At 38.6% G+C, this 13,704-nt stretch overlaps 1 protein-coding gene across 1 annotated transcript in view; it reads right to left on the bottom strand.

Annotated features, from left to right (window-relative positions):
- ATAD5 (ATPase family AAA domain containing 5) overlaps nt 1-13,704 on the bottom strand; it is a gene marked incomplete in the record, with an annotated part of 853,119 nt that overhangs the window by 640,023 nt on the left and 199,392 nt on the right. The window contains 1 exon segment of the mRNA XM_044068042.1: nt 1,080-1,261. Within this exon segment, the coding sequence (XP_043923977.1) occupies nt 1,080-1,261 (182 nt within the window).

The raw sequence follows: 13,704 nt of genomic DNA, 5'->3' as shown, positions 1-13,704 counted from the left end.
CTCTTCTATCACTATTGGAGATCCTCTAGCAATTAGTACAAGTACTCCCCTCTTTTCCTTTATCCCTGATACTCTGCTGAATACCCCTTCCTGAAATCCTTTCTTTATCAAATTCACATGCTCATTTCTTTCCAAGTTTCTCTCCTGTAGCACTGCTATTTGCATTCTTTAAATAATTCAATATGCTTTCCTGTGGGGCCATTCATGTTTCAAAATAATGTGTTTAGTGTAGCCATTATGATAAGAAATTATTCCTACCCATTATATATGACAAGTTTTAGAATTTCTATTTCCAACTTTTGTGTTACATGCACCAACTAATTTTTGGAAGTTTGACCTTTTATACAGTTGTTTCTTGTCATCTCCGTTTGAACCTATGTCACATTTTACAAGACTTTTTGTTTTAAAGAAAACCCTCAAAAATAAAAATACCCCCATGAACTATTACCTAAAACACAGAACTATGTAAATCTTCAAATAATGAAGTTTAGCCCCCCCTGATAGCAACTGTCCCAAACTGACCACTGCACACACAGAAAAAGCCTAAATTAAAATTATCCATCCTAAAACAGCAGAAGAAATGATCAACAGCACAGCAGACATGAAAATAAACACATTTCTTCAGATTTTGCAGTACACAAATTTTGCATCAATGCAGATGAACTTCACAGATAAAAGGAAACAAAACGCAAAAAAAATTAAAATGATTAGGATTAAGCTGTCTCAAAAAAAGAATGATGAAAGAACACAAAACCTCATACTATAAGTTTAATCCTTTGAAGTAATAAAAGCATGTAAAATTGTTTACCTTCTAAAATGTTAGAGATTTGTGCCAGACTGAAAAAAAAAATGGTTATCCCATATGTACTAGCTATAAATCTTAAAGCTAAAGATTCAATGCCAGATTCCATTTCTGTTGCACATTTAAATATACCAAACCACAAACTGCAGACACATTTGATGACTACTAACAAAATGTAATGAAAGCCTTGTAACCATTTCTGAGGAGGAAAACCAACTCTACTTAAACATGAACTGGAAGAACTTATTAAAAAAATGCAAGTACAGACATGTCTTACCATTGTCTTTTTGTTGCACGTGTGTGACAGGTTGGAAGGACATACATGCCACAGAATAAGCTTCCATTGCCACAGCAGTCTTTGTAATCTGCCTCTTCAAAGATTCAGGCAATCCACTTTTCAGAAATTCTCGCCTGGCCTTGAACTGTTCATCATCACAGGAGTTCTCTGACCCATCTTGGCTTAAATAAAACAACATTCTTAATTTTATTGCTTTTATGATCGAGTTTTGAAATGGAAAGGCACATAATTCCAGCTGTGACCCAAACAATGGAACACACTGAAGAGATACAAGAAAATATTTACAGTACTTGACCCTAGAACATTACTGGATCAGTCCATGTAAGTGACAGCGCAGTGCAAGCCAGCATAATTCTTATTTGTCTAAGCATGTACAAACTTAAATCAACCATCTTTTTATACACAGAGAAGCAAAAGCAGACATGTCTAGCCAGTTCCACAGTATGGAACAATAAAGCCCGCACTATGACTCAGATGCCCTGGGATTAAATTACATGCCAGGCAACAGAAAAGTTGGCAGAAGGAGAGTAATAATAAGGCTGTGCCTTCTCACTTCCCTCAGGAAGAAGTGCTTGGCATGATTACCTGGTAATACACACTTCATTTCCAGAATCACTGAAGAAGACTAGGGATTATAAAGATGTACATGCAGTAAGGGGAAGGGCCTTAGGAGGGTCACAACTAGAAAAATGGGTGACACCCTTCAAAAAGGCCCACTGAATGATTGCCATCTAGCATCTATGGACATAAGCAGCATAACATCAGGACTTGATAGAAACTTGATATTTATATAGAGGATAGTCCCACTCCCAATGTTCGACTTCTACACAGAGCGGAACAATTAGGCTACAGGGCTCAGACCACTTGCTGGATAAACAGGTCTATGTAGCATCTGCAGCGCAAATAGATTAATTCATAAAGTTGTTTTATCCATATCTCTACATTTTCTCCTGGCTCATCACTTTGAAAAAAGCTTAAACATTTAAGATAGAATTAATACCTAGAGCAGTGTAATAAAGTGTAAAAAGCAGGTTATACATTTCCAAAGAAAATGTGTAGTAATATTAATTTGAATACAAGAAAAAAAGCACAGTGATAAAAAAATATGGGATAAAGGGGAGGAAAATTAAGAAAAAATAGTGATTACATGGTAAGAACAGAAAAAGCACGCATCTGTACAGAAACAAAACAGTAAAGGCTAGTAAAATATAGGTAGGAAAAATGCATCTCATACCATAAAATCATTAGGGACGAATTTGTAAAGCCACAACAATACTGAAGAAACTTTGCTACACTAGATAACTATAGCTGTAGTGAGAGGAAGAAAGAAAATAAATCAAAGAAAGGTTAGCAAACAAAGGTGCTACCTAGTGTACTTATATTTTACATTTTGCCCTACAACTGTTTCCTGTTAATGTGCAGTCTTCCTCCCCATCATTTCTCTAACTGCTAAACTAGGAAGAAGGCATATGACAACAAAAACAACTCTCTTTCTCTGTGGTGCATCAACAAGAGAGTACCATCTCTGATATCTGATGTAGGTACCTCATGCAAAACAGTTACCAGCATGAAACCTATCACTATTGTCGAAAATGGAAGACCATAAGACTTTATTTTGCTCAAAACTGCAACTTAGCATTAAATCACTACAATTTACCTTCCACAGCCTATCCAGGTCTTACTTTCCTGCCAAGCTTATTTCAAGCCAAGCCCATGTGTGCTCAAATCTTCCGATAGTTTATGCGCTACACCTTACTTATTTTACTTCGAATCAGTTTTAAGCTGCAAATGTTATTCCTCCTAGAATGCACTTTCACATACCTTCCAAATTTAACTCCTGCCAACAAAGGATTGTCCATTGCTCATCCAATTTTCTCTTCTGCAACATGAATAAAATGATAGTCCTGTAACACAAAGAGCTTTAAAGACTCTACAGCTGTATTGCCAATTTTGAATGCTCTCTCTCAAAGTCATATACAGTGTACAAGGTACCAGTAATATGAACAAAACAGCCCCCCATACTTTGCAAGCCATTATGATAAGAAATTATTCCTACCCATTATATATGACAAGTTTTAGAATTTCTATTTCCAACTTTTGTGTTACATGCACCAACTAATTTTTGGAAGTTTGACCTTTTATACAGTTGTTTCTTGTCATCTCCGTTTGAACCTATGTCACATTTTACAAGACTTTTTGTTTTAAAGAAAACCCTCAAAAATAAAAATACCCCATGAACTATTACCTAAAACACAGAACTATGTAAATCTTCAAATAATGAAGTTTAGCCCCCCCTGATAGCAACTGTCCCAAACTGACCACTGCACACACAGAAAAAGCCTAAATTAAAATTATCCATCCTAAAACAGCAGAAGAAATGATCAACAGCACAGCAGACATGAAAATAAACACATTTCTTCAGATTTTGCAGTACACAAATTTTGCATCAATGCAGATGAACTTCACAGATAAAAGGAAACAAAAGCAAAAAAATTAAAATGATTAGGATTAAGCTGTCTCAAAAAAAGAATGATGAAAGAACACAAAACCTCATACTATAAGTTTAATCCTTTGAAGTAATAAAAGCATGTAAAATTGTTTACCTTCTAAAATGTTAGAGATTTGTGCCAGACTGAAAAAAAAAATGGTTATCCCATATGTACTAGCTATAAATCTTAAAGCTAAAGATTCAATGCCAGATTCCATTTCTGTTGCACATTTAAATATACCAAACCACAAACTGCAGACACATTTGATGACTACTAACAAAATGTAATGAAAGCCTTGTAACCATTTCTGAGGAGGAAAACCAACTCTACTTAAACATGAACTGGAAGAACTTATTAAAAAAATGCAAGTACAGACATGTCTTACCATTGTCTTTTTGTTGCACGTGTGTGACAGGTTGGAAGGACATACATGCCACAGAATAAGCTTCCATTGCCACAGCAGTCTTTGTAATCTGCCTCTTCAAAGATTCAGGCAATCCACTTTTCAGAAATTCTCGCCTGGCCTTGAACTGTTCATCATCACAGGAGTTCTCTGACCCATCTTGGCTTAAATAAAAACAACATTCTTAATTTTATTGCTTTTATGATCGAGTTTTGAAATGGAAAGGCACATAATTCCAGCTGTGACCCAAACAATGGAACACACTGAAGAGATACAAGAAAATATTTACAGTACTTGACCCTAGAACATTACTGGATCAGTCCATGTAAGTGACAGCGCAGTGCAAGCCAGCATAATTCTTATTTGTCTAAGCATGTACAAACTTAAATCAACCATCTTTTTATACACAGAGAAGCAAAAGCAGACATGTCTAGCCAGTTCCACAGTATGGAACAATAAAGCCCGCACTATGACTCAGATGCCCTGGGATTAAATTACATGCCAGGCAACAGAAAAGTTGGCAGAAGGAGAGTAATAATAAGGCTGTGCCTTCTCACTTCCCTCAGGAAGAAGTGCTTGGCATGATTACCTGGTAATACACACTTCATTTCCAGAATCACTGAAGAAGACTAGGGATTATAAAGATGTACATGCAGTAAGGGGAAGGGCCTTAGGAGGGTCACAACTAGAAAAATGGGTGACACCCTTCAAAAAGGCCCACTGAATGATTGCCATCTAGCATCTATGGACATAAGCAGCATAACATCAGGACTTGATAGAAACTTGATATTTATATAGAGGATAGTCCCACTCCCAATGTTCGACTTCTACACAGAGCGGAACAATTAGGCTACAGGGCTCAGACCACTTGCTGGATAAACAGGTCTATGTAGCATCTGCAGCGCAAATAGATTAATTCATAAAGTTGTTTTATCCATATCTCTACATTTTCTCCTGGCTCATCACTTTGAAAAAAGCTTAAACATTTAAGATAGAATTAATACCTAGAGCAGTGTAATAAAGTGTAAAAAGCAGGTTATACATTTCCAAAGAAAATGTGTAGTAATATTAATTTGAATACAAGAAAAAAAGCACAGTGATAAAAAAATATGGGATAAAGGGGAGGAAAATTAAGAAAAAATAGTGATTACATGGTAAGAACAGAAAAAGCACGCATCTGTACAGAAACAAAACAGTAAAGGCTAGTAAAATATAGGTAGGAAAAATGCATCTCATACCATAAAATCATTAGGGACGAATTTGTAAAGCCACAACAATACTGAAGAAACTTTGCTACACTAGATAACTATAGCTGTAGTGAGAGGAAGAAAGAAAATAAATCAAAGAAAGGTTAGCAAACAAAGGTGCTACCTAGTGTACTTATATTTTACATTTTGCCCTACAACTGTTTCCTGTTAATGTGCAGTCTTCCTCCCCATCATTTCTCTAACTGCTAAACTAGGAAGAAGGCATATGACAACAAAAACAACTCTCTTTCTCTGTGGTGCATCAACAAGAGAGTACCATCTCTGATATCTGATGTAGGTACCTCATGCAAAACAGTTACCAGCATGAAACCTATCACTATTGTCGAAAATGGAAGACCATAAGACTTTATTTTGCTCAAAACTGCAACTTAGCATTAAATCACTACAATTTACCTTCCACAGCCTATCCAGGTCTTACTTTCCTGCCAAGCTTATTTCAAGCCAAGCCCATGTGTGCTCAAATCTTCCGATAGTTTATGCGCTACACCTTACTTATTTTACTTCGAATCAGTTTTAAGCTGCAAATGTTATTCCTCCTAGAATGCACTTTCACATACCTTCCAAATTTAACTCCTGCCAACAAAGGATTGTCCATTGCTCATCCAATTTTCTCTTCTGCAACATGAATAAAATGATAGTCCTGTAACACAAAGAGCTTTAAAGACTCTACAGCTGTATTGCCAATTTTTGAATGCTCTCTCTCAAAGTCATATACAGTGTACAAGGTACCAGTAATATGAACAAAACAGTAAACCACCTCTTTCAAACTAACATACTTTTTATGAACACACACTAGCATACTGTTAACATTTTACCAATTTTATACATCACCTTCACATTTCCAAAACTGCACAATTATGCACGTTCACCTTAGAATGCAGTAGCCATAACCCTTGCCCACCCATATATGGCTAAAATCTGACTTTTCTATTTATTTTTAGTGCCATCAGTAGTCTGGCACCATGCTTGAAACTAGCTCAGCCTTATCATGACTTACTGACATACACACTGTCCCTCAACTGCTCCTGCGCAACCTATTTACTCTGAGGAATGGGTGAAAGGTGTTAGTCAACAGCACAGTCATACTGTACAGACTGGGGAATTTTCTTATTGCATGCTTAAGACGTCAGCAAACTAATGGGGAACAACCCAAGTTCTCGAGATCATACATTTTCCTCAGGAGCATAAACGGTCCAATACATAATGTAATAAGTTGGGACTGCAATCTGATTCCCAAGACACCATACCCACCCCACCACCACACCCCAAAAAAAGAAAGTCAAAACTGCTAGCCAAATGTAAGTCACTGAAACCACAGTAGAATTCCAAGCTGTCACACCAAGCTAATGAAGGCAATGCTCATATTTGCTTTTTAATATAACAGGACAAATAAAGAAACAGTAAACTGAGGAGCAAATTATAACAACGTCTCTACTGGCATATGATTTGGCATCGTATGGCCCCATGATAGCTTGCATAGTAATGTTCCTGAAGCTGTGGAAATGCAATATTTGACGCTTGCATTTCTTGCACTAGGAATGCTCAGCAACTTCTTATATACCCTTGGCTTCCTCTGGGCTGCCATCCACTCCTTGTACAAGGTGGAACAAAACTCAGTCCCACCAATTCTTTCCAGATGACCTCTATTGAAACAAATCTATAAACCAACCAAGAGAAGGGATGCATCTTGCTGCTAACATTTTTATAACTGCTGTAACTTGCTTTGAGATACTAAGAATGCAAGATTTAGCTCAGAGAGAGAAAGAGAGAGTGAGAAACACAGTCCCTAACAGACCAATGGACTCCCTAAGTAGATCTTACAACACCTTACCCTTCAGAATTGCAATTCCAAAGTAGATTCAACTCAGAAGTACTTAATAAACATGCAGACTATTAAGAAGTTAGGAGCCCCAAGTCTCATTCAGATACTCACAAAAGGACCTTAATGAGGTAGCCACTGGTACAGTGGGATGAATGTTGGTGAAACAAAGGCAACAATTCCCCTATCATAGAAAATACAACTAAACAAACACTAAATGCTGACTCTCCTACCTTCTATTCCCACATCAACGGATGCAAACATAGGCTCATTTTTCCTAAAAGTAGCTATTCTATTAATCCATCCGTCTAACCATAACCCTTTTTGCAAAATGGATCATAAAGTGTCACAATAATCATCTAGAGCCAATGCTCATAACTCCCACATTGCTAATATACTAGTACTATTAATATATTACTATCGTCCAGCTCTAGTTCATGATAACTCAATAACAGTTCCACGTGTCCCAATTAGTTGAATCCAGATCACTGAATACCACTTGTAGCGATCCCAAAAAAAAATTTCTCTACACCCCTCATGTAGGAGTAATCCTCAACTCCCAACTTAAACAGACTCCATAGTCATAAAAAAAATTAGGAAAAGGGAAATTGTCAATGCTCTCTGATTTTCCTTTTTTGCAGTATTGACTCAGTGAATCAGGATTCATTGAATCATCTATCGTACAGTCGTCAGGCTTCCCCTATAAACATCTGCAATGTAGAACAAACTGTTCATATGTGATGGAATACTCCTGGGAAAGGAAAAAAGATGAACGTATCAATTTAAATATACAGCTGATATTACCTTAGGAATGAATGACTACTCATTACAAAGCACCACCCTACAGATCTAAAATATCACAAGTGCAAGACAAAAACAAACAGCATGTAGCTACAGTAAACTTCCAACTAAGGTAATAGTCACTAAAAATTAACTTTTCCACAATTTAACTTAGAATCAAGATATTAGAAGGAATACATTCTTATATTTATACCAAATCCAGGAGTCAATTATGTATTGTTTTTTCCAGTTTGAAAATTAAGTCCAAAATACAGTCCTGTATGAAACCCAGACAAGAAAGAATCTCAGAGAAATTGTTACATGAGAAGCCATTAGACTGCAATAAGAATTTATCCAAGTGGACTAATCTCTCTCATTCCTCCCAACACTAACTCAGTATATTACTAAGCTTTGAGCAGCATATTGGCAAACTTGTGTCAGCTTGTTTTATTTATTAAGATGAAGAAAAAAATACTTCCTTAAATTAAAACAATTGTTTATGAACACAGTTTCATCAGAGTCTACATAGAAAGTTTACGATAAGCTCAAAGAAGAAAACATAACCTATAGAGTGTTACATAATAAATGTCAACTCACATTAGTCAAGTGAGAAGGATTGCTACTCTACTCTCCACTATAAAAATATCAGGAATACAATAGCCTTAGGGAAAGGTATAAACCTTCTCAGGTAAGACAGACTTCTACAGATGTCCATATAGGTTTAGCTCCCATAATGATGCTGTCAATAGTTTTAAAGTTTACTTTTTAATCATAATAACCAAACAACTTACTAGAAATCTGTCTAGTATATAACCAGAAACAGAAGTAGCAGCCACAGATCCTGTTACCAAATTTAATACTGGGCAAGTACCTGTTGCTCTAGGTTAAAAATTAATTTCAAAGGAAAAAAGTCTCACGGCCTGTTCCCTACACAGTGTGTCAAATGGATTCATAAGGGTGACCTCTCACTTTGTAGCTAGACCACTTACTGTAATAATAAATAAGATACCAAATGGAAATATGGACTACTACTGTTCAAATAAGTTAATTCACAAATGGTGGAATTAAACCAATAAATATTCTTAGTCACTTGGCTAAAATAGTAGTAAGTGTTCATATGCAGCTTTGTAAACCACATAACAAAACACAAACTACTTATACAGAATCAGCATGGATTTAGTGTGATTCATAATACCCAAATGGCACAAGGTCAGCTATTAAAAGTATATTGCAGCAAAACTGTGACAAATGTCTTCCTATAAAACAGCTGTTGTTTTAGACTCTACAAATGACTCGGACCTCAAGGACCATGGTTTGGTACTGCAGAGGATGATACTTATGTGAAGTAGCCAGTATGTGAACAGTTATCTAACTGACAGGTCACAGGTAGTAGTCTGACAACTTGCACTCTCCTCCTACTCTACCTCACACCTAATAGCACCATAAGGATTGAATCTGGGGCCTTCGCATTTTTTTTGGTGTTTACAAACTACAGATACAAATACAAATTCAAGAAAATACTACAATGTGACTGAAATTCCATCTGGTTTGGATAAAACAGAAACACACAAACAGCCTGAAAATTAGTTTTAATGCATTCAGCATCTTGTTACTAAAAAGCAAGTTACTGTTTCATGAAAAAATACATGTTCTCTGGTAAATACTCTCGAGTCAAAAAAGTTGTTCTCAAAATGCATTATGGCTCCATCAGGAAGAAATAAGCAAGAAAACAGTTGGACAGAATTTCACTCATTTTTTCCTGTTTGCCAAAATTCAATGCCCTTCTGATCCCTGAGAACACAGCAGCCTACGCTGAACTGCTCTCAAACTCTATACAATCAATGCCAATGGCCTTCACACAGGCTGCTGTACCTACCAGAAGTAAGCCAAGAAACAAACTCCCCTGGAATCATCCCAAATAAAACAGGATATACAAAAAAAAAAGAAAAAAATATGGCAAAAAAAGGAAAAGTAATTCCTTTAAAGATAAAAACTCTCATCAAATTAAATAGGCAACTAAGAGGGCTAATTAGGTCAAAGATAGCTTTGAGATTAAGACAGCTTCCCAGGTGAAAGAGAACCATAAGGCCATCTTTAGCCAAGTCAGAAACATCAAGGGCAACACCCTGCAATGTGCTGAACTGGTAGTTAATGGTGACACATTCACAGACTTGGCAATATAGTGAACCTATTAGTGGACAAATTCAGATTCAACTTTACCATCCTGTCATTTCCCCAATAGATGAGACCCAAAGATTTAGGATCAGTGAGGCCATCTTCACAGGGAGACCAGTAACCAATGAAGTCTCTCAGGGATCTGTGCTGGGCCTGCTTGTCTTTGGCATCTACTTCTCGGAGGTCAAAGCCAATGCCAAAGGCCTCTGGCTGATCGGGCTTGTAGACCATTTCAAACTGGAAGAAGTCCCCCAGACGAAAACACCCTTCAGAAAGAGCAAACAAACAAGTGCTTGCTGCCAAAGCCATGGCTTAAAAGCTCAACACTAAGAAATGCACTGCAGAACCTTCTGGGAAGTTCGCCTCCCTGGGTAGCCAAGTCATCAATAAAACACACCTAAAACTTGATTTCACTAGTCAGAGTCCTGGGAACTTAAGATAGTAACCCAGCCTTCGACCAACACGTGTCCAAGGTAGTAAGAAAATCCTTCTATGTTGCTCAACTTCTAAGGACATGGCATCTAGGTCCCGAAAGGTCATCATTCCACTATACTCAGCCCTCAACAGACTCATTCTAGAGTATAATGTCCCCTTCGTTATGTATCTGACTAGACACATGCAATAACTGGTACATCCACACAGGTTCCTTAAAAAAAGAATACAGGGAGTAAACAACGTCCTATGCTGATCACCTCAAAGCTCCGTTTCTCTACTCAGTATCATACAGAGTTCTGGGAGGTGATCTTTGTCTGGTGTACATGGCACCCCTGGACCCTATTTTGATAAACCTTTTGCACATACACAAAATTCACCAGAATAAGAGCTGTTATATCAAAACAGAGCATGTTGGACAGACAGATGTGTGCCTCAGAGAATTCCCAATCTTTGGAATAGGCTGCACATCCATGTGAAGCAGAGTTCTTCTCCAATCTTTTTTTAAAGCATAACTTGAACCAATGGATGGGTAAATCGAAATTCACCGCTGCTCTGGTAATGTCTCTGATGGACAGAGGCAGTCGGTAAATCACCCCCTATAGAATACAAAACTGTGGGTCAATCTGTGCTGCACAGCTAAGCTTACAAGGACCATGGTGGTTGTTAGCTTTGTATATGCCTGTGAAGTATCTGGAGACAATAACTGAAGCAAAATTAAATTTCGGAGATAGTGCTGAGCAACTAAGGATATCACCAAAAATAGTGAACATACCAAATCAAACCCTACATCTCACCAAGAAAAGACTAGCAGTAAACAATAAAAAAACTTAACTAACGTGACATACTTGTTTCAGACTATTTAAACAGGAACATTCTTAGCCTAAGCACAACATAGGTTCATAGGTAGGTACTAGGCTATCGGCCCAAGGGCCTAAGTAAGCCTAGCCAACAAGGTTCCCTGGCTTACGCCACCTAAAATAGTTAATTTCCTATGACCCTGTCGAGCAGATCCAAAGAAGTGATCCCCGGGGGTATTTCCTATTTCCCATCCACTCATCAAGGTTATTCTTGAAGAGTGCTAATGAGGAACTTTGCTTAACATAGATGAGTAGCTTGTTCCAGAGTATAGAAAGCCTCTGGGACAGGACTCTATCCCTCCAGCATGTCCTGTTCATTGTGGTGACAAGGTTTAGGTCCCTAGAGCATGTAGCTCTGAGAGATTGGGATTTCTTTAGATGTAGCATGTCCAACAGCTCTGGGTTTAACATAACTTTATACGTTAGGCATAGATCTCCTCGGAGTAGGTGATATGCTACAGAGTAAAGCTGGAGTTTTTTGAGACGGTCAGTGTAGGGCATCTGTTTGAGGCCAGTAATCCTCTTTGTGAGGTACTTCTATGGCCTTTCTAGCTCCTGTAGAAGTCTTGTGAGGTACATTCCAAAAGGGGCATTGTACTCTATAATGGGTCTAATGAGTGCCGAGGGGAACAATGACCTCTTTTATTCCTGGATGAGAACCCTTTTGTGGTGAGGTGTTCCACATGGAAGGATTTCCTGAGTACTGTGACGATGTGATTATCAAAGGAGAGATTACTGTTCACCTGGGTCCCAAGGTCTCTTATCACACATCTGGCGTTAAGTAGACTGCCGTTTAAGTGGTATTTCATGAGTACAGGGTTTTTAACAAAGGGGATGACAATGCACTTTTTGGCATTGAGCTTGAGGCCATGCCTCTGACACCAGGCATCTCTCTCAGTGAGGCCCTTCTGTAGGATGTCCACATCATTTAGGGGACTTTACTATGGCTCCTAGTTTGCAGTCATCTGTGAACTTCGTTAGCCAGAGGCCTTCTGTGTTATCCTGTACTTCAGAGAAGTAGATACCAAACTGGAACGATCCCAGGACCGAACCCTGTGGTACTCTACTTGTCACTGGTTTGAAGTCAGATTTAGAGTCTGAAACTTTTACAGTGTGGGTTCTGTCAGTGAGCCAACTGGCAACCCATCTAGTGACGTAGGGATTTATACCTAGTTTAGTGAGTTTAGCTATAATTCTAGAATGGGAGATGGTGTCGAAAGCCTTGGCGAGGTCAAGATAGGCTGTGTGAACCACCTTACCCTCATCTACAGCTTTGGTGACTGCCTCAAAGAAGTCGATCAGGTTCAGAAGGCATGATCTGCCTTTCACAAACCTGAACTGGGTGGGGTCCAGAGTTTGGAGGTTACCAATGTCTTTGTTTATGAGTTCCATGATGATACGTTCCATGGCCTTGCAGACCAGGCTCATCAGGCTAATAGGGCGGGAGTTTGCAGGATCAGTGGTGGCTCCCCCTTTCTGGAGAATAACAGTTGCTGTGTGCCATTCAGTGGGCATAAAGCCTGATGCGAGACTATGACTGAACATGGTGCTTAGGTGGGGAGCCAGTTTGTTCTGAAGTTCATGTAAAATGCAGCCTGGGATGCTGTCCAGTCCCATGGATACTGGTGTTTTTGGTTTTAGAGAGTGCAGCTTTTACCTGCATAGATGTGATTACAGGGACTCTGCATTCTTCCTGTACAGATATGGGCCCTTTAGGGGGTGAGAGGGGGGCAAAGTTAGCACTGAACCTATCTGACAGGATGTTGGCAATATCAGTTGGTTCTGAAATTTTCGTGCCATAGTGCTGCAACTCAGAGCAGATCTGGGTGTTGCCACTGAGATTCTTGACATAGCTATAGAATGCTTTGTGGTTGCCCTTAGAATCGGGGGCAATTTGGTTTACGTAGCTAGATTTGGAGGATCTAATAAGGGATCTCAGCTTCTTACTGAGGCTGACCAAGGAGCTCCTCCACTCATGGGATTTTACTCTCTTTTGCAACAGTTTCTTCCTTTTGTTGTAGAGTTTGTTTATGGCAGGGGAACACCAGATTGGCTTGCTTTTTTTGGAGGATAGCATCTTGGTTCTGTTTGGGATAGCACAATCCATGCACTCATGTAAGTGCTTATAGAGTGCAAGTGTAAGATCCAGCAGTCGTAACTGTATTGTCCATCTGCATTGGTGTCATGAAGTTCGCCACTTCTGTCTTAAGAAGCATGAAGCCGGCTTTGGAGAAATGGTGCTTAGGTGGTTTCCTTAATGCTGGTGGTGGTGGTGGTGGGGGGGGATGCAGATAACTAGGGTAATTTGCTTATGGTCGGATCTGACCAACAAGGAGTTGACTTTGGGTGTGGAACACCGGTCACTCATGTTGGTAATG

This window comes from Protopterus annectens, chromosome 4.part0 (assembly GCF_019279795.1).
Source record: "Protopterus annectens isolate FY-2018-M chromosome 4.part0, PAN1.0, whole genome shotgun sequence".
In the NCBI taxonomy this organism is placed as follows: Eukaryota; Metazoa; Chordata; order Ceratodontiformes; family Protopteridae; genus Protopterus; species Protopterus annectens.
This window is presented reverse-complemented; position numbering and strand designations above follow the sequence as displayed.